This window comes from Ixodes scapularis, unplaced genomic scaffold (assembly GCF_016920785.2).
Source record: "Ixodes scapularis isolate PalLabHiFi unplaced genomic scaffold, ASM1692078v2 PGA_scaffold9__187_contigs__length_104089568, whole genome shotgun sequence".
NCBI classification, from domain to species: domain Eukaryota; kingdom Metazoa; phylum Arthropoda; class Arachnida; order Ixodida; family Ixodidae; genus Ixodes; species Ixodes scapularis.
This window is the reverse complement of record NW_024609884.1, coordinates 20,089,637-20,109,094: the sequence shown is the minus strand read 5'-3', so window position 1 is coordinate 20,109,094 and position 19,458 is coordinate 20,089,637. Positions and strand designations below refer to the sequence as shown.

The 19,458-nt window shown below is 51.5% G+C and overlaps 2 protein-coding genes across 2 annotated transcripts; both read left to right on the top strand.

Annotated features, from left to right (window-relative positions):
• Positions 1-357: 357 nt before the first annotated feature.
• Positions 358-1,317, top strand: LOC120836409. The gene has a single exon (XM_040205273.1). The coding sequence runs from the start codon at positions 358-360 to the stop codon at positions 1,315-1,317; it is 960 nt and encodes a 319-aa protein (XP_040061207.1).
• A 13,329-nt stretch (positions 1,318-14,646) lies between these two features.
• On the top strand, positions 14,647-15,716 carry LOC115315558 (NPC intracellular cholesterol transporter 1). Its single transcript, XM_029974728.4, has one exon. It carries the CDS (start codon positions 14,770-14,772, stop codon positions 15,451-15,453), a length of 684 nt encoding a protein of 227 aa, XP_029830588.1. The 5' UTR covers positions 14,647-14,769; the 3' UTR covers positions 15,454-15,716.
• Positions 15,717-19,458: the final 3,742 nt, after the last annotated feature.

The window sequence follows — 19,458 nt, the reverse complement described above, 5'->3', positions numbered from 1 at the left end:
TCCTGAACACGTGCACCGCGCATGCGACGAAGTCCCCCGGGCCGGAGGGAGGAGGGAAGTGGTTTGGCGAGTTTCGCCGCTGGGACAAGGCAGTCGGGACTCGGGAGGCAGGCCGGTAACCGGACCGTCGTTCCGCCAGCGGAAAGTTTTGTATCCCTAACCATTGTCATTCAGTGTCCTACACTTACGGTTGTTACAAGTGGTGGAGGTGCGGGGTAGGTCCAAACTCTACGATATGACAGCGGTTTCAAAGCTGGTGGGGCGCCTTCAGTCGACGCCATCGACACCACGGACGGCCTAGAAGGAGCGGCCGACTCCCGGGTTCTGCGGAGCGGGAGGATCATCAACACGGCGGCGATGGCCACGAACCAGACCCCCCCAGAAGCCGGAACACCGGGAGCTGCGGCGTTCAGGTCTATGTTTACGCCACCGGTGTTTCAAGGCAATCCGGAAGATGACGTCAGCGACTGGCTGCTGTTCTACGAGCGGGCAGGGGATTTCAACGGTTGGGACGGAACGCGCCGTGAGCAGTACCTGTGCGTTGCTCTTGAGGGAAATGCTCGAAAATGGTACTCCACGACACTGCGAGGGACCAACGCACCAACTACCTGGGAAACGTGGAAGGCAGCGCTCAAGGAGACCTTCGGGAACCGCAGCATGCGGGAGTGGGCCCATCTGCGGCTCAGCCAGCGGTTCCAGCTGCCGTCGGAGCTACCGGAAGAGTACTTCTACGATGTACTCCAGCTCTGCGCTCGAGTCAACGAGGCCATGACAGAGGAGGAAAAGCTCCGACAGCTGACCCGCGGCCTCAGGCCAGAAATGCTGGAACGAGTCGTTCTGGCCAACCCGCAGACCACGGCCGACTTCCTCGGCACACTCCAGCGTCTGACCCAAGCAAGCGAGATGGCCAAACATAATATGTGGGCTATGCCGTCCCATCCACTGCCGGGATTTAACACTCGGCCGTCGCAACACGCGAGTCAGGAGGTACGAGCCAGCCAAGCTTTCTCGGACCCCCAAGGAGCAACGCCACAAGGGATGACAGCACCGGGCTTCTACCAACAGCCGTCTGCGCCACCGCCTGAGGTTACGTCGTCGCCACATCTACAATCGGAGGTGGGCAACTTCTTCAAAACTCTGACCGAAGTGCTTAGACCGCTCACCGAGTACAATGCCAGAAGGCCCACATTCCCCGCGCGCACGACACGCGCCGCCAACGGACAGCCTATCTGCTTTAAATGCGGAAGAGTCGGACATATCCAGAGGAGCTGCCCAAGACGCGACGTTCAGTCGGGAAACGGACCCGCCCGGGACTAAGGCCGCCTCCCGGGGAAGCAAAGGGTGAGCCACTTCTCGCGACTCTCGCAAAGAGCCACCTGGCTATCCTGCCGGCAACAGTGCATGGCGAGAAGACGTCTCTCATTCTCGACACGGGATCGGCAGTTAATGTGATTTCGGGAAGATTTCTCAGCACGATCAAGGCCCCTTTGAAGTGCAGCCCCTCGGGTATAAGTGTGAGGGTGATCAGCGGCGCAGTTATAGTGCCGCGAGGCGAAGTTGAACTTGAGATAACAGTCGGGGTCAACAAGCTTTGGGAGCGTTTCCTCGTAATCGAAGGGTTTGACTACGACGTGCTATGCGGCCTGCCATTTTGTCGCACTGCGGGCGTGGTACTGGATTTCCCTGACAAGTGCATTTATTTGCTGGGACAAAAGTTCGGGCTAACCGGTCATGAATCTACCACTACAGGAGACGCGCCCGTATACTGCTGCGAAGAGGTTTGCATGCCGCCACGCTCTGAGGCCGTGGTGTTGGTGAGAGCTGACATGAACGGACTGGCCGTGATTGAACCTGCGACTGGCAACCACTCCAAACAGCGTCCAGTGATTGCTCGTACCATCACTGAACTTTCCGGAGGTATCGGATGCGTGCGAGTGGCCAATCCTGGCGGTTCTGAGCTTTTTATTGCCAGGGGCACAAAAATGGGAAACGCGATCCCTATCGCGGATGTTCAGCTGGGCGTCGCCGCTCCACTGACCTCGGAGACACCTGGAGCCAGGGAAGGCGTGTCGTTCGGAGAGACCTTGGAGCCAAGCGAAAGAGAACGCCTGCAGAATCTTGTGAGTGAGTACAGTCATCTCTTCGCATCGCCTGATTCTCCGCCTGGAAGGACTCATGTCGTGACTCATGGCATCGACACAGGCAGCGCGACCCCACTTCGACAGCACCCGTAACGGCACTCCCCGTATGAGCGAACTGTGATCCAGGAGCAAGTCTACGAGATGCTCGGGAACGGCGTGATTCGCGAATCGTCCAGCCCTTGGTCATCGCCAGTGGTACTCGTCAAAAAGCGGAATGATACCTTGAGGTTTTGCGTTGATTTTCGACGAGTGAATGAGCTCACCAAGAAAGATGTTCACCCGTTGCCAAGGATCGACGACATTGTTGACGCCCTGCAGGGAGCAAGGTACTTCACGACGCTTGACTTGGCCAGCGGATATTGGCAGGTCGCCATCGATGAAAAGGACAAGGAGAAGACGGCGTTTTCGTGCAGTTCAGGCTTGTACGAGTTCAATGTAGTCCCATTCGGGCTCTGCAATGCACCGGCCACCTTCCAACGCATGATAAACAAAGTCCTGTCGACAATGCTGTGGAGGGTGTGCCTCGCATATCTGGACGATATCGTGGTCTACTCCAGGACGATCGAGCAGCACCTGTGTGATCTTCGGGACGTCTTCGGGGCCCTCCACGGGGCCAACTTGCGCCTACAGCCCTCCAAATGCACATTTGGTGCCGAGGAGATTCGATACCTCGGACATGTGATCAACGGAGTGACTGTTCGACCTGATCCTGAGAAGCTGAGAGCTGTGAGCGACTTTCGAGTGCCGAGGTCAAGGCGCGACGTACAGAGTTTTCTCGGCCTCTGCAATTACTACAGACGATTCATACGTGACTTCGCAAACATCGCTAGACCCCTCACCGACCTCACGCGAAAGCAGGTCACTTTCCATTGGGATGATGACTGCAATCGGGCATTCGAGGCTCTGAAGAGGTGCTTGACCACGGCTCCCATTTTGTGTCACTTCGATCCAGACTTGCCCACTGAGGTTCACACCGACGCCTGTGGGTATGGGATCGGCGCGGTCCTCGTTCAGAGAAAGGACGGCCAGGAGAGGGTGGTGGCGTACGTGAGTCGACATCTCAATCGAGCGGAGCAGAACTACTCTACGGTGGAACAGGAGTGCCTCGCGGTTGTGTACGCCTGCCGACAGTTTAGGCCGTATATTTTCGGAAGCCATTTTACGATTATCACGGATCAGTCTAGCCTGACGTGGCTAATGAATGCCAAAAATCCTAACGGAAGACTCGTCCGATGGAGTATTCTGCTGCAGGAATACAACGCAACCGTGACGCACCGCCCGGGCAGGAAGAACATGAACGCCGACGCTCTCTCACGACTACCAGTAGAGCAGCAGACCAACGACGATGAGAGCGAGCACCCGCTGCTGGCCTTGCGAGAAATCGACGTGCCAAAAATGCAAAGAGAGGATGGTTTTTTCAAGACGCTCATCGACCACCTCGAAGAGCCGGAGGCACCCGTCGAAGCGAAAACCAAGCGCGTTGCCCGGGCCTTTCACCTCCTCGATGGAGCACTGTATCGCCGGGCAAGAGGGTTCGAGAAGTTCCGATCAGCCTTGGCTGTCCCCCGCCAGCTACGTAAAGAAGTCTTGTTATCGTGCCACAATGATTTGACCAGCGGGCATTTGGGAGTCAAGAGAACCTGGGAGAGAGTGCGCCAGAGGTATTACTGGCCGAGGATGTTTCGAGCCGTGCGCAGCCATGTGCGGTCATGCCCTGATTGTCAGACGAAGAAGACGCCACCCTTGATGACTGCAGGAAAGCTACAGCCGATACCCCCCAGCCCCAAGCCATTTCAGCAGGTAGGGATGGACTTTCTGGGGCCCCTTACCAGGACGACTGAGGGCAATCGCTACGTTCTCGTCATCACGGACTACCATACCAAATGGGCGGAGGCGGTCGCAACTCCCGATGCGACAGCGGCAAGCGCCGCAACACACTTTTTGGAGCGCGTCGTGCTTCGACACGGAGCTCCCCTAAGCCTGATCACCGACAGGGGAAGGCACTTCGTTGCGGATATGATAGAAGAGCTCTTCCGATTGGCCGCCACGAATCACCACCGGACCACTGCCTACCACCCCCAGACGAATGGGTTGTGCGAGAGATTTAACCGCACTCTCTCGCACATGATAAGCATGTACGTGTCGGCTGATCATCGGGACTGGGACCGTTTTCTGCCATACGCGACCTTTGCCTACAATACCTCTGTGCATGACACGACGAAGTTCACGCCCTTCTTCCTTTTGCACGGACGAGAGGCAACGCTACCCCTTGATGCGGCACTAGGAGTACAGTCCGACGAGGTGCGGGCCCCGAGCAACCAAGAGGTGCTGCAGAGGTGGCAAAGAGCCAGAGAGCTTGTTTCCACTCGTGAGCTGGAAGCACAGCGGAAGAACAAACAGAGGTATGACGTCAGCAGAAGGGAGGCCACTTTTCGCACAGGAGACCTGGTCTACATTCGGACGCCCATCCGCAAACGCAATCGGACCACGAAGTTCCTGCACCCTTTCCATGGACCCTTCAGACTGCTGCGCCAGACCGGAGCGAACAACTGGGAAATCGTCGACCGCACCGGGCGCCGGAAGGACATCGTGAACGTGGCACGGCTAAAACCGTACTACGAACGTCCGGGAGACCCCGACGGGGACGGTGAGATTGGGGAGGATGGCTCGGCGGGGCTTGACCAAGCTAGTGATGAGAGTTCGGAGGACGAGTTCTTTGATGCCGTGGACGTACCGAACACTCCGGAACCGTCGAGAGCTCAAAGTGAAAGTGCTAGTACAGTGACCACAAACCCGGCAGATCATGGACTCCGACGCAGTGCAAGACTTGAACAAAGGAAGGGTCAGGTGTGACAATTGTATGTGCACTAAGTCCTCCGTTGCCGCTTATTTCTTCTGGCATGAAGTGCTTGTGTGTTCAGATCCTGCGCTTGCGGTTTTCTTTGGTGTATAATTTATGTGCGTGAAATTCTTGGTGTGTGTCGCGGATGTTAATGCTGAGATTGGGACCTCTTCAGCTGAACAGGGAGGAATTTGTAGCGTGAAAATAAATGAGTTGCCGATGGTGGTACGCGGCGGGCCGCTTGCTGTAAGCAGTGCTGGGCTCCCCTTCCCTAAAACCGGTCGTCGTCACAGCGGAGACGGGCTCGACTCGCTCCGGCCTTGGGGGCCCGCCGGTTCCTGAACACGTGCACCGCGCATGCGACGAAGTCCCCCGGGCCGGAGGGAGGAGGGAAGTGGTTTGGCGAGTTTCGCCGCTGGGACAAGGCAGTCGGGACTCGGGAGGCAGGCCGGTAACCGGACCGTCGTTCCGCCAGCGGAAAGTTTTGTATCCCTAACCATTGTCATTCAGTGTCCTACACTTACGGTTGTTACACAGTAATAGCCTTCTGCGTGTTAATAAGTTCTTTACTGGGCTGTGGGCAGCGTCCTGAGTGCCTGAGTATGCGCCGCAGTAGTTCTCTTCTTCGAAATTTCAGGTGTTAAGAGCTGCATGCAGGGACGGCGCCAGGCTTTTCTTAGTGAGGGGGCAGTAGGGAGGCGCACGGCATTTTTGGGGAGGCATGAGCTTTCGATCCGACTAAAAGAACAAACATCCAGGGACGATGACTTGGGACTTCGTGAGTTTTTAATAGAAATCAGCTCAGTTTATTTCACTATTTTACAACCTATGTACAACTCTGGTTAATGTAGCATTTCACCTGCAAAATATGCAGGCATGTTTACATTCCGCAATACTAAATAAGCACGCTCACGCTTGTCGTGACTCCTCATCTGCTGTTTAGGCAGTCCCCTGAAACCGGAGCACGTCAGCGATCATGCAGATGTAGTGACGATTCTCCCTTCTTTGCTGAATACGCCTGGCAAAGGTTCATGGCGACTGATTTAGCCGCGCCACTTTTCTTTATCTCCTTGAAGGAATCCGATATGTTTGGGACATCTTACGTGCCGCACTGTTGGAGTGGCGTCGTAGTCTCGTCCTTCCTTTTGAAGAGCTTTCTTCCAGTTTCGATAGCCCTCTGTCAAAATACAGCACATCCACTGTTTTCCTCCCTCCCTCCCTACCTCCCTCTCTCTCTCCCCCATATCTCTCTTGCACTCTCTCTCTCTCTCTCTCTCTCTCTCTCTCTCCCCCCCCCCCCCCCCCCCCCCTAAATACAGAAACACTTTCAGCTTTCCTCCAACCTCTAGGGATAGTCCCTCGAAGGGACTCCGTGCCTGCCCCAGGGTCACTAATGATGGGAGCATGGCAGTTCTCGAACCGCCAGGCTCACCAAAGTTGCTTCAAGGACCCCATAGAGACTTGAAATAAGCAGGATGTCCTAGACACATCAAAGCCGCCCCTTGGGAACCCGCCAGTCGGCCCGAGCGTGTCAGGTCTTTGGGAGATTTCCTCGGTCAGAACATGAACAGTGCCCTTGAGTTCCTCTGTCTGGCAGGTACGAAGCGACGGTGCAGTGCAGATGGGATTTCAAGTCTCTCCGAGTAATCATTTGGGTGAAGCTACTTTCAGGAAGTATTTTACGGTTGGCGACAGAGAAATTGAGTGGTAGGCGACGCACCTTAGCTTCGGCAAGCCATACAGATATTCATGCATCGTTCTTCACGGGGTGCGTAAAGGAAATAAAGCGGACGGCACGAAAAAGTTCGAAACGTCCGGTATGAGACCTCTTCAGGCTGGCTATCCTTCAAGCCAGTGCCTTTTCTATGGGACGAGGAAATTAGGAAAACGACGAGCCATGTAGCGTATGCAGGTCTGCGCGCGAAAATTAGTGCGAGGGGGGGGGGGGGGGGGGGGAGGGGGGGGGGAGGGGGGGGGGGTGTAAAGGCTGGCATATTTTTGGGGTGGCAGGACAAATTTTAGGGGAGGCGCCCGCCACCCCTCGCCTTCCTTTGGCGCCGTCCCTGCATCGGTTGCTGCAACATAAAACTTACCTCCGTGCCATTATAAAATCATTTGTCCTTCTTTTCTTTTTTTGGTTTGAGACAGTCAAAGACTATCTGTCACGCCCCAACAAAAGACTGGGGATTAATTTCGACCACCTGGGGATCTTTCGACGTGCACCTGAAATCTCGATTACACGCTACCTTCTCCGCAACAAGCTTTCGCAAGACCGCAAACACCTCGGTCGACATTCGAATCCGCCACCTGGGGATCCGCAGACCGGCGCTTTGCCTCATAGCTACCGATGCAGCTCTCATTACGAGAAGAGATTGTACCGTTTACATTTGCGTTCAAACGAATGATCGTTTAGATGCCATTCTTAGTTCTTCTATTGCTTTGAAGCTGGTACCATGGGAAGTGGTTGATGAGCGACATGCTGCACACAGGAGACGCCAAAAGTGGACGTTCGACCGACTTCGCCTTTAGCCATCGAGCCCGGGAACTGATATGTCCGTGGACGGTTGATTGAAACCTTTCCAGTTGGGGCGTGACCGAGACCCCGGCCACGCGGTGCCCCACGCGCTCACCCCGCTGCATCGGGCGTGTCGAGGGACGGTGTCTAGGCGGAGGGATTGCTGCCTCCGAGAGCCGTGCAACGTGGAGGGGTTGTGCGTAGTCACGAGAAAGCACGGGCCCTCGGCGAATCGTTCATCTGGAGCAGTGGACGGTGGTTTCCAGCGGCGCCTTTAGCGTGGTCAGGAAGACGGAAGCCTAGCAAGCGGGGTAATCAACTTCGGCGGCGACGGGCGCAGCCGAGCCGCTCAAAAATCTAGAGCTGACGTACGCAGCAGCCGCCGCGGGTCCGGCTCTTGATGTCCGCGCGCTGACCGGGCCGAGCAGTGATATGTGGCCGCAGTGCACCTGCTTTGAGATTGGTGGCGCAGTGCACGTCGCCCTGGTTGCCGGCCACTGACGTATGCGATGGGCATGCCTCGGGAATATACGCGGAAAAGAAACGGGATCGGGAGGTTAAGAATAGCTAGAAAAGCGAGGAGGCACCGAGGTGGCAAAATGGCCGCTCCGGATAGCGCCCCGCTTCGGACATCTAACCTTCCTCCGCCGTAACCTTTTCTTTTTAACTTTTTTTTTTGCGCCCTCGTATATCGTTTGTGACGCCCCGTTCCTGTCGTTTATTTAAGCGATCAATCAATACGTCGATCAACCGATCAACCTGTTTGCGCCTCTCCATATATTTGACGCACATCGTTCACACGTGCCACGGGAGCGGTCATCTAATTTGTTACGCGCGGTTAACTAGCGCGAACAGAAAAAGTCGTTTATCTCTCCCTGCTCCCGTCTTTACTACTCCTTCTTACTATGCCGTGATTCATTTAAGTCTACGTGTGCGGAAACAATGCGTAATCTATTGTGGAATGTCACTTGTCTGTTCCCCAGGTTATTAGCCCGTCGAGCTTTTCGTTAGTATTACATAACATTGCCTCACCTCTCGCACAAACAGTATGCTTCCAGTTGATTAGATACATCCACGTAGGTCGTCTGAAACTTTTCCTGTCACCCAAAATGGGATATCCCCTTTCCAAGCTCAGTAATTTCTCATTATATGTATCCTCCGCCTCTTTTCTTCTTCAACATTCGTTCCTGTCAATAGGTACACGAAAACACGATGTCTTCTCTCAGTGCCTGACAGACTGGACCTTTGCCAAATACAATTTTTCTAACAAACGATTAAGTTTCCATTCCGCCTTGCCTCTTGCCCCCCCCCCCCCCCCCCCCCCCCCGCCCCCTTCTACTGCATGTTTCCCACGCATAGCTGTATTATTCCCTGTTTGTTGTTTCATATCTAATCGAATTTCTCAGATAACTGCGAGTATATACGTCAAAATGAGAGATGTAAGCCTACAAATGCACTCCACACCGATTGAGTCAATGCGGCGATAGGGGTTTTTTCGCCACTTCACCTCGATCGCCCTTTGTTCGTTGCAGGCATTGCCTTCTCCTCGCCGAAAGAATTATGCGGATTGTTTTGTGAGGTACAGATAAAGTAAGAGGGAAAATGGCGTACGGTGGACATTGCTCAAGCTGCAGGGGTAAGGAGAGAGGCCAGCAGAGGTCGAGAAGGAAATAAGCGACGCACCGAGATCGAATGGTCGTACGCGGGTGGTGACCGGTGGTTGAACTGAATGTCGACAAGAAAGTGGCTCTAGATGGTAACCGAAATTAAGCGGACAGGGAACTTGACCCACAAATGCAAGTTAGACCGGAGCGTCGGTGATGCATCACGTTTACTCCGTTCTCCTTTAAGATCAAACGCGACCCAGAATAAGAAAACAGCGCCTATTGGGCCGCGTGCACTTCGTCGGTTGACCACCCACCGCTTTGAAGCGAAACAGCGTCCGTTTTTTCCGGTTCGTCCATGTTTTGCGGCGTCAGGGAAAAGACACTGTCGCGCCCGCGCGTCTAACCTGCCGAGAGGCGCAGTCTGAGCGGACTCGATCACTGGCCTCATCAATTATTGAACGGGCTCGAGTTACGATCCTGCGGGAGTGTCTGTCTCTGCTCCATCTCGATCATGTCTGGTTCAGAAAAAAAAAAAAAAAAAAACGATGGGCGAGCGGGCGGGGAGGAACCGAATTCCGACTGTGGCGTCTCTCTAATTGAGTTTTCAGTCGTAGAGCTTCTGCCCTTTTAATTGCTCGTCACAGGACGCATTTCCCCGCAGCCACCATGCATCACGACCAGCCGGAGCAGTGATGGATTGGATCGGAATTTCGGCGGAATCGTGACAATGCTGTTTTGTCTGTTTCCAGACCGCCTCGCCGCTCTTTTTTTTTTTTTTTTTTTTTTCTTCGGCTCGGTTCGCGCTCTCGCTCCCCTGATCTCATCTCTCCTCCACTCTCGGGGGCAGGGTTGGTGCCGCGGAGTCGTGGTGGAGGCACCTTACACCTTCTTCCTACCTTTGTAAAAGACGCAATAGACGTCCGATTGTTTTGATGGATCGCCTGTATTGCAATGTGCCGTTTAATTATACCCTGCCTATTAGCTTGTCCCGCAACAGATAAATTGTAGGCCGCGGGCGATTCCGACTGTTCCTTCTTTTTTTCTTCTTTGGGTGCAAGTGTTTCTTGGGAAATGCATTTTGGAGCCTCCGGAGACAGTGCTTTCGGCTCTGGTCCCCGTGCAAATGCATTTGCGACGCCGCTGTCACTGCGGGAGACTGACCCCTCTCGCGTTTACTGTGTGGCTGCGGGCTGCAAAACGACCAAACATAAAATGGTCATTCAGGTTTTGAGGAGAGGATGAAAGCCAGATAGCGAAAGGTCACTTGCATTAAGTGGAACCGTCGCGTCGTGGTTGTTCACGAGATTCGCACCGTGCGACTTGGGGCAATGGATATTTTTTTAATGCGCACGCTTTTGTAGTCCTTCTTGGTGCACGCGTGTTCCAGACGTGATATTATTTATTGACGCATTAAAGCCGGGGTCACACTGCTCATACAAAGGACATTCTGCAAGCACGAATCACCGCAATATCCGTGGTTCGAATGCCGCGTGCGCAAGTTTCTCCTTGAGCTCATTGCCGTGCGGCATTCGAAGCACGAATCTCACGGTGACTCGCGTTCGAATTTGTATGTTTGACCCCGGCTTAAGCGATTAACGGTTATTCGCGGCAAGAAGCTCGCGTGGGGAGCTGCTGTTTTCCTCACTATGGGTAGTGCAGGTGCTGCCCACGCGGTTATGTTTTGATTTGCATAGTGCATAGAAGCTGGGCATTGCATACGCTTTCACTAGCAAAGAAAGTTGAAGTATTCTCACTCTGGCTTGTGAAAAAATTCCACCAGGCGGCGATACTTAAACTTGTTGCTGCGTATAGACCAGTGTCCAAAATCCTAGCCCCCAGCAATAAAAATGGGAAACAATAATCTTAAACACAGGCTCTTGTGAAGAAAGGGGCTGCGCATGCAACAATATTTTTGCTTTTTAAAACGCTCTTGGCATCGGTGTTCTTCCTGGAGCTTCGTGACTGCATTTCTGACATTTTCGCACTAGAATATCTGCGAAGTTTCCTAAAAAAAAAGGGGTCTTGCAAAAAGCGCAGCCCCTCTACTTTGTCATGACGTCAACATAAACAAACATGGCGTCGACCATGGAACGGAGCGGACACAGGTCTATATTATATGTTTGAGAGCCTCCCTCATTTAGGGCGGTGAAAAGGGGGAAGGGGGGGGGGGGGGGGGGGGAGGGGGGGGGGGCTTTCTTCGCCCTAAATTTTTACACATGCAGATTTCAAGAGGGGGGAATCTGGATAAGGATGGCTAGTTGGGCTAGTTGGTTTTGCATCATGGTGTAATACGCCAAAACAACAGGGACAAAAACGGATAGAACCAGACAGGACGCGGCGTAACTTTCAACTGAATTGTTTATTTGGATGACAGAATTTAAAAAAAATTTAAAATATAAAAGCAGGCACACTTGGCAGAACACCAAAGATATGGTCTAAAAACACCCCCCCCCCCCCCCCCCTCAAATGCCAGCGTCATTGGTTCCTCAAATAGTAGAATTCTTTATCACTCAATGACAAAGAGGGAGCGCTTATACAAGTATTGTCGTGGTGGGACCTAATCTGGACTCCTCCTCTAAATACGCCACTGGTCACCCCCTTGTTTTTCGAGGCGGCGGTGGCGCTGTCGTCGAAACGGGACTCTGATCGATTATATCTCCTTGTTTTGTGTGATATCGAGCTCAAATAAACGCCGTATGGATTACCTTCGCAACATAGAGTATGTAGACTTTGTTATTAGTATGCCATTTTTCTTCCGACACAACAGTATACGCAACACCGTCGAGCTAGAACAGTTCGTGGGAGCTACGCGATGCCGGTCCAACCTTTCTTTGCCGAGTGTCACGTCAGCATCGAGTCGCAACCGTAAAAGGTCGGTCCAGAAGCGCGCCTACCAAGATGCGGTCGAGCAGCGCGAATCCAGCACTTCGTTCAAACGCGCGCGTCCGCTTTTCGAGTGTGAACAAGTATTTACGTGGCTCTTGTTGACACTCTAGTAGTTGAAACGTCTCTTCTTTAACGTCGGCTCGCTCCTGCATATCCAAGGCCGCGAAAAACGCCGCGGCAATTTGTTTTGGTCTACTCCGCTTTGTAAACGACCGGCGCGAGCCGTCTTCTTTTAGCAACGATAACAGTTGTTTTGACTTCGTAGTGATCGAGTTCGTAGCAGTCAATGAAGGTGATTATCCTGGCCTCGGAATTCGGGCCCGTTTAAATCGCGTTAGCGTCAACGTTTCACTGCATGGACATGAACCCCAGCGTTTTCAGAAAGGCCGCCTGCGTTGGCTATTCAAAATCCACGTGCTCTGAACCGTGCCGAGCTCTTTGGTTGTTCGTGTTGCCGAAGATGCCGTCGCCACAGCAGCAGCCCGCTCTCGCGGGAATCGGGAGCTTGCGTGATACCGGAAGTTTGAGTTTTTTTTCCGTACGACAACGTCGTTTTCCTCCTCTCACTTAAGAACGCGTTCGTGAATACCGATTTCTCCTCTTCTTACGATGTTCTTAACTTACGAACTTCTTAACTAAGCTGTCGTAACCTAAGAAGCTCTTCGTGAATCTGGCTTTTAGGTCACGTTTTAGTTGTGCGTTATGACGCTCACCCACCTTGGTTAAGAATGCCATACAAAAAAAAAATAACAAGAACATGAAAGCTGAAATAATTGATTATTTATTTTGTGGCTTTTTAGTCCTCTCGGTCGCTTTACCGCGCATCGGCAGACGCTGACAGACGTTTGTATTGGACAGTCGCTCCCGCATGATGGAACGCTAGAACGACGCTTTCATGGTCGAGTCTTGCGAGCGTTCTAAAAGTAAAAGCAGACGGACGATGGCGAAAACGGACGCCGACGCGCAGCGTTGATGTCCACGTCCAACGGGCATTGTAGACGACGATATACGGTGGTAAAATAGCAGACGATGCTGGATGCTGCCGCGCGACTGCTCGCACAACTAGCAGGTATTGTCAGACGTCATACTAGACGCACCGGATGTTGCGAAAGGGGGACACTAGGCTTCTTAGCGTGTCCGGCCGAGCAGCCAAGCCATTCCGGTAGTAATGGGCGGGGCAACTGATCTGTGGGCCGTGACCTCCACCTAACTTGCGTCTAAGGGCGTAAATTTTGCGCGATTTCTTTTTTCTTCTCGTGGAAACATTACAAAAAAAAAATTGTTGTGCTTTTTTTTTTTTTTTTTTTTTTTTTTTTAGGCGGGGACGCTACGCAGATCCTATGAAAGGCAGTGGGTTTTGCTGGGTGTTCTGGGTAATCGTTTTATTCCATCGCCGGGAGAGACTTTTGCTGAGATTTAATATATGGATATTTTGGACAGATGTGCAGTACGGTCGCGGATTGATGGTTTAATAGATGATAGGACTGAGTACTTTGAATCGGGAGGCAGCTTGCGCCATCTCGTTCAGCTTTCGTCATAATAATATCTATTATCTGCCTTTACGTACAAAATTGAGGTTAAGCATTTTAATGGCACCATTCCATCGATCAGCAATATCTAATGTGTGCAGTTAGGGAATGATGCTAAAGGAGTTAAGAGAATTAATAACTGCAAAGAATGACGAATGCTGTTGTATAAATTTGTTCGGTCTTACCTCCCGATTACACATATAATACCGTATGCTTTTTTTCGTCTTGTTTGCCGTACATCGGTATACACTCTTCTCTCTGTTGCACAAACTGTCCTCATCTTTAGGAAAGCATATCCATTTCGTCTTCCCTAAATTCCTAACATTAATTAAAATTAAAATTAAGTTTTTTTAATTATTCTTTTTGTGACTGGAACGTTAAAATATTTTAATTCATGTACTTTCCATTCAAAATTCGTGATCCGCGGCCTTTTACGAATGTACTCTATTGTATCTATCTAGTATTTTATGCGTTTTGTTAAATGTGATACCAGCAGGAATGGGGCATCACCTAGAAGTATATTGTTCCCAACTAATCATGAATTGCGCTTAACCTCAAATAGTGACCGTCGATTACAGTTTTCGCTTTGAGACCGCAACTTTTCATAGCATTCAATGCAATGTTTATCTTCAAGAAGTAGTAAAACTGGATACATTTTCTTGTCTAAACACGTTGGGAAACGTACTACCGCGGACAATACGGCTTTCCTGCCAGCTTTTAAAGAAGAGTTCGTTCACGCTTGACTTGGAACGCGAAGCTTGGACTTCAATCTTTCAACTTTTTAGACAATTTGAGAAATAATGAATTTGGGGGAACGGTAGGCGCAGGAAACGTCCGACTCAGGTGTTTCAGCACATATTGTCGGATGGTGTAAGTGCCGGACGCATGAACAAAAAGTGTGGCCTTAGTCACACCATCTATCTAGAAAGATTGATCAAGGTAAGGTAGTGATATATCGTATATTATCTAAACGGCTACGTTGCATCTCCTTCCATATTCTTTTCTATTTGCGCCTGGAATTTCACGTCGTATGTTATCGTATGTTATCTACACGACTACGTTGCATCACCTCCAAAATTCTTTTGTGTTTGTGCCTGGAATCCTACTATATCACGTTATCGGCACACTAGAATCAGGCGACGACGTGCGTCACGCGCGGCTGTTGCCACTCACAGATCGCTGTATCGCAGTATAAATAGAGGAGCCCCCGAACGTTCGCAGCACCCACACGCACCGTTCGGACACAACCATGAGGTCCCTGATCGTCTTGAGCCTTCTTGCCGCGTTGGCATCGTCCACGTATGCCTCCAAGTGTGTCACGTACGGTGTGTGCGCGCTGGACGCAGACACGGACAAAGAACTGCCCTGCAGCGCCGAGACGGACCCCGTGCCCATGGCGAAGAGCGACCTAACCAACGCCTGCCCCGCCCTGGCCACGTCCGACGGAAAGGAGGTGCCCGTCTGCTGCGACGCCAAGCAACTCAAAACCTTCGTTAGCAGCCTCAAGCAGATCAATAATCTCGGTGTGAGCAAGAAGAGCGCCTGCTACCTCAACTTTCAGAACCTCATCTGCCAGTCGGTCTGCTCGCCGCAGCAGTCCGACTTCATCGCCGTGAACGCGTCCAAGTCCGCTGAGAAAGGCAAGGCCCACGTCGTCGAGTCCGTGTACGCCATCAGCAAGACGTTTGCCGAGGGCGTCTACAATTCCTGCAAGGACACCCGCACCATCGTCCTCGGCATAAAGCTCATGAAGTTCATGTGCGGAAAGTACGGCTCGTCGAAATGCTCGCCGGAGCGCTTCCTCGAGTTCATCGGCTCCACGTCCAGCGAGGGTGGCCATTCGCCCTTCAAGACCCACTACCTGATCAGCGAGGCTCCCGTGACGGTCAATGGCAAACAGCTCACGCCGCTTGACCGGCCTCTGTACAAATGAGCTACTTCGGCACAATTACTCCGAATCCTGGAAGTATTTTTCCTTCGATCCCGAATTAGGTGCGAAACGTACACTTTCTACCTGAATTTACTACGCTTGTAATCCAGACATACACTGCGAAATTATATTATTCATGGGTGGTTAAAAAAAATGGATAAGGCCTGTACCCCCCGGTGCCCACTGTGCGTCATTTTTGGTTCACGAATGCGCTATATGTATACGTGTCAGAGAGATGAAGTAAAATAAAATATGTGAACCCCTGCCTTTCTATCTACACCTTCTGATTTCCCCGTGTCAGCCAGTCTCTGTGATTTTCCTCACGCATTTTAATATTAAAGATTAAGTATTGTCCGAGTATTTCGTTCTGGCCAAAATAAGCGAGGAAGCTCAATGAAAGATTCAGTCGAGTGCGTATCTTACTTGAACACCCAAAATGGGAATTTTGTTTCTTCAAAGTGTTGTGTGGGAGCGAAAACGGTAAACGGCTTCTTTTTTTTTTTTTCTTTTTTTTTTCGCGGGCTTTATATTTGGCGAGTCTTGCAAGCTGCCAGTTTCCAGAATATTTCGCGAGTGGAAGGGGTACGCCATGTTTTATATAACATATAGAATGATGCATTTTTCTGATTCATTCTTCTTAATATTTTGAGGGAAATTCGCAAAAATCGGGCGGTCGCGAAATTTGAAGTCGTTCGCAGTACTTGGTCTTGGCAAGGTTTCTGGGGCGTGTCCTACTTTCAGGACACTCTCGGAGAGCGTTAATTGACGTGCTATGTCATATGCAATGTATACTGCTACGTAGAAGCTCGCCTAAATTGCTGTCCACACCGACGCGCTTGACACCCGTATTTCCGCGTGCGCGCCTTTGCGTTTCTTTTGTTGTTTTTTTTGGCGGGAGAAAACTACGCTTTTTGTGCCCGGTCGTCCCGTCATGCGTTCACCCCCAAGTTGACAGTGATGGGCAGCCACGACCAATCAGCCGCCTCCCTTTCGTCGGTCCCGCTCTCCCGCGTCGGTATTGGCGGTAGTGGGATCACGTTGTGAAAGATAGATAGATGTGCGACGGCTACAGTCATGGTCAAAAGAAATACGAACAGCGGAGTGGCGTGCCATCAATAAAGTTCTATGTACCGCGAGAGTTTGGCCGATCAGTGGAGCCTGTCGCCCGCTAAAACAAGCGGATTTTACGATAACATAAACTGGAGGATATTCCTTCTGGACACTCTATATACCTACATGCGGTAGTCCAAATGCGCGGTTAGTAGTTGTTTTATGAACATAATTTCTTGTACTTTGACATTTTGTTATGCCTGCAATTGGTCACTACGTTCAAGCAGTGGCCATCCTTTAAAAACATTACTTACAAATGAGCTTTATTTCTTCTGGTTTTAAACAAAATAAGGCTTTCCCAAACAAAAATTAATCGCGATTGAAGGCAAGGCTTAGCAGCGCCTCTCCTAGAGGGCGCCCGTCACGGCACTGCATTTTTGCGGTGGTAATTTTTGAGACCTAATATTCAAGGTATTCAACATTCACTTTTCACAAAAGAGGAATAAGTTTACGCTCATATAAGTTGAAGAGATCGTAGCAGATATGTAAGCTTGAGATTCTGACTACATTTGCAGCGCCAATAAACCACTTGCATTAGCGATAAACAATTTTATTACAATGGTGGGTCAGAGCATCCTTGCGTGCCTAATCCAGAGGGGGTTCGAAATTCGATAACGCGAAATGGCGGAGGCAAGGTGCCACCTCCTGGCTGCATTATTTCCAGCTGTGGTTGCTGGAGTGCCGAACTCTCCCAGTATAAAGGGCTCTGGCCGTTCTAAGACTGCACAACCCTCTATAGCGGAACTTGGTGGTACTTCGCCGGCGAGCTACGTATTTTGCGCCGTGGCATTAGCTCTACACTTGGCTGCACGAGGCGTGACACTCGCCGTTTTAATGGCAGGCGCACCCTCGAATTGCTGCTCTTTAGAATCAGCGGGTCTTCCGCGATCGCGTCGAAACGGAGCACACAAAATTGAGCCTTGTCATTTGCAGTACAGTGTCATTCCACGGCGTGAATTCTGTTTCAATCGGCAAAGGTCGACTATTGTTTTTTTACTGCAACATGATTTCACTGGTAGCACATAAGCCACAGTGCCGGTGGATAATTAGAGAATGGCGCCCCTTCCAAATGCAACTGGAATGGCTTCAATCGAACGACTAAGCAAAACATGTCAATACAACACTCAGCTCCAGCCCGATCAGTTGACGGCGTGCCACGAATTCCTATACGAAGGAGCGGCCTCACCCTTCCAGCAACTCAAGAGCACAGCGTGTCTGTCAACAACCTTAATAGTTAACACAACTGTGTGCGGCCACTCAAGAGAACACCGCAAATGCGGTGCCTTTGACGGCGAATCACAAAGATAAAATTTGTCGTAATGAATGAAAAAATATGAACCGATATTTTGCTTTAAACACTGCCCGCATCCGCCGCTATGAGGCACCCTATAGGTGGCATTCACTGAGCCTGCAGGTTCGATTTTGCCAGGGAGCGCCACCGTCGATACGCCATCTTCGAGGTCGCGGCAATGTACATATACCTTGGTCGCGGTTTGACTGGCTTGGGTGCGCGGTCGACCGTTGGTAATGTGTGCTAATTTCATATAGTTGAAGAAGCTTCGTTGAACAAAAGAGAAAAAAGTTTATCTCGGGGGGGGGGGGGGGGGGGGGGGGGGGGGGGTGGTTTAGTTTCCTTGTTGCCGCCGAGTACCGTGTGTAAAGGCTGACCCGCATGTAAGCAATTTAGCGAGTGACGGGACGTGATGAGCGACGGCGACAGCGACGAGACAAGCGACGACGACCCGCTTCGCTGTCACTCGGTCACTCGCGCGACGAGGCAAACCGCATGAAAACGACGGGAGCAAGTGACCAAGGCGATTAGCGACGTTTCCTAGAAATCCAAAAACCGAGCGACGCGACGAGCAACCGTGAGAAATCTCCGTCGCTCGTCGCCGACTCCCGTCGCTGTCGCCGTCGCTCGCTAAATCGCTTACATGCGGTTCACCCTCCGCTGTCGCTCGTCGCGTCTAGGTTTTGAGATTTCTAGAAAATTTAGCGCTCATCGCCTTGGTCGTGTGCTCCCGTCGCTTTCATGCGTGGTTTGCCTTGTCGCGCGAGTGACCGAGCGGCAGCGAAGCGGGTCGCCGTCGCTTGTCTCGCCGCTCGGCAAATCGCTTACATGCGGTTTTTAAATCGCTTGGGCTAATTAAAATGCGCCGCATTTTTCATAAGCTGCGCACTCTGTGAGCCGCACGGTATGTTTCTGCACAGGAACGAACACCGAAGGCACGACGTATGTACGACACAGAGGCGATGGAGCAACACGGTTACACGGCCGTAGTGCAGAAAATCCGCTAGAGAAGAACAATAAAGAAACTAGCAAAACAAGGAGTAATCACACCGTGCTACAAAAGCACCAGTGTAGAAAAATCAGTTCTTGCAAAAGCTACCGCCGTGGGCACGGCGCGTGACACGGAGCGCTTTATGGAGCCGAGGGAGCAACGCGGCCGCGGTGAACGAGTGCGATTGCGACAAAACGAACTAAAACACATACAAACAATATTCTTACTGCGCTTCAAATGCACCAAAGTATAAGAATAACCCCTACTTTCGGTCAAAAAGACCATTTAAAGTTGTAAAATGCTGCTAAATCACGCTCAAAAGGCCCGGCCAGACGACACCCGCGATAGAAAGAGACCTCGAAGATGGCGACCGTGGTGGGCGATGCCAGCGAACCTAGCGAGTGACATCAAGTGAATGTCACCTGTAGGTATCGTTCGGTCGTCGCACCATTTTTCACATATGTTGATTGTGCCACGAGCATGTACACTCTTAGAAAAAAGGGTCAGTATAGTCCTCCCTAAAGGGAGGAACGCTCTTGACACATATGTTCCTTCAGAAAGGGAGAAACTTTCGTCCCTTAAGCAGGGGAGGAAAAGTTCCTCCGTCGACTGCATC

Bases quoted from the DNA above. Each gene is read 5' to 3' on its own strand.
- LOC120836409 (XM_040205273.1), top strand. From the start codon at position 358: ATGGCCACGAACCAGACCCCCCCAGAAGCCGGAACACCGGGAGCTGCG.
- LOC115315558 (XM_029974728.4), top strand. From the start codon at position 14,770: ATGAGGTCCCTGATCGTCTTGAGCCTTCTTGCCGCGTTGGCATCGTCC.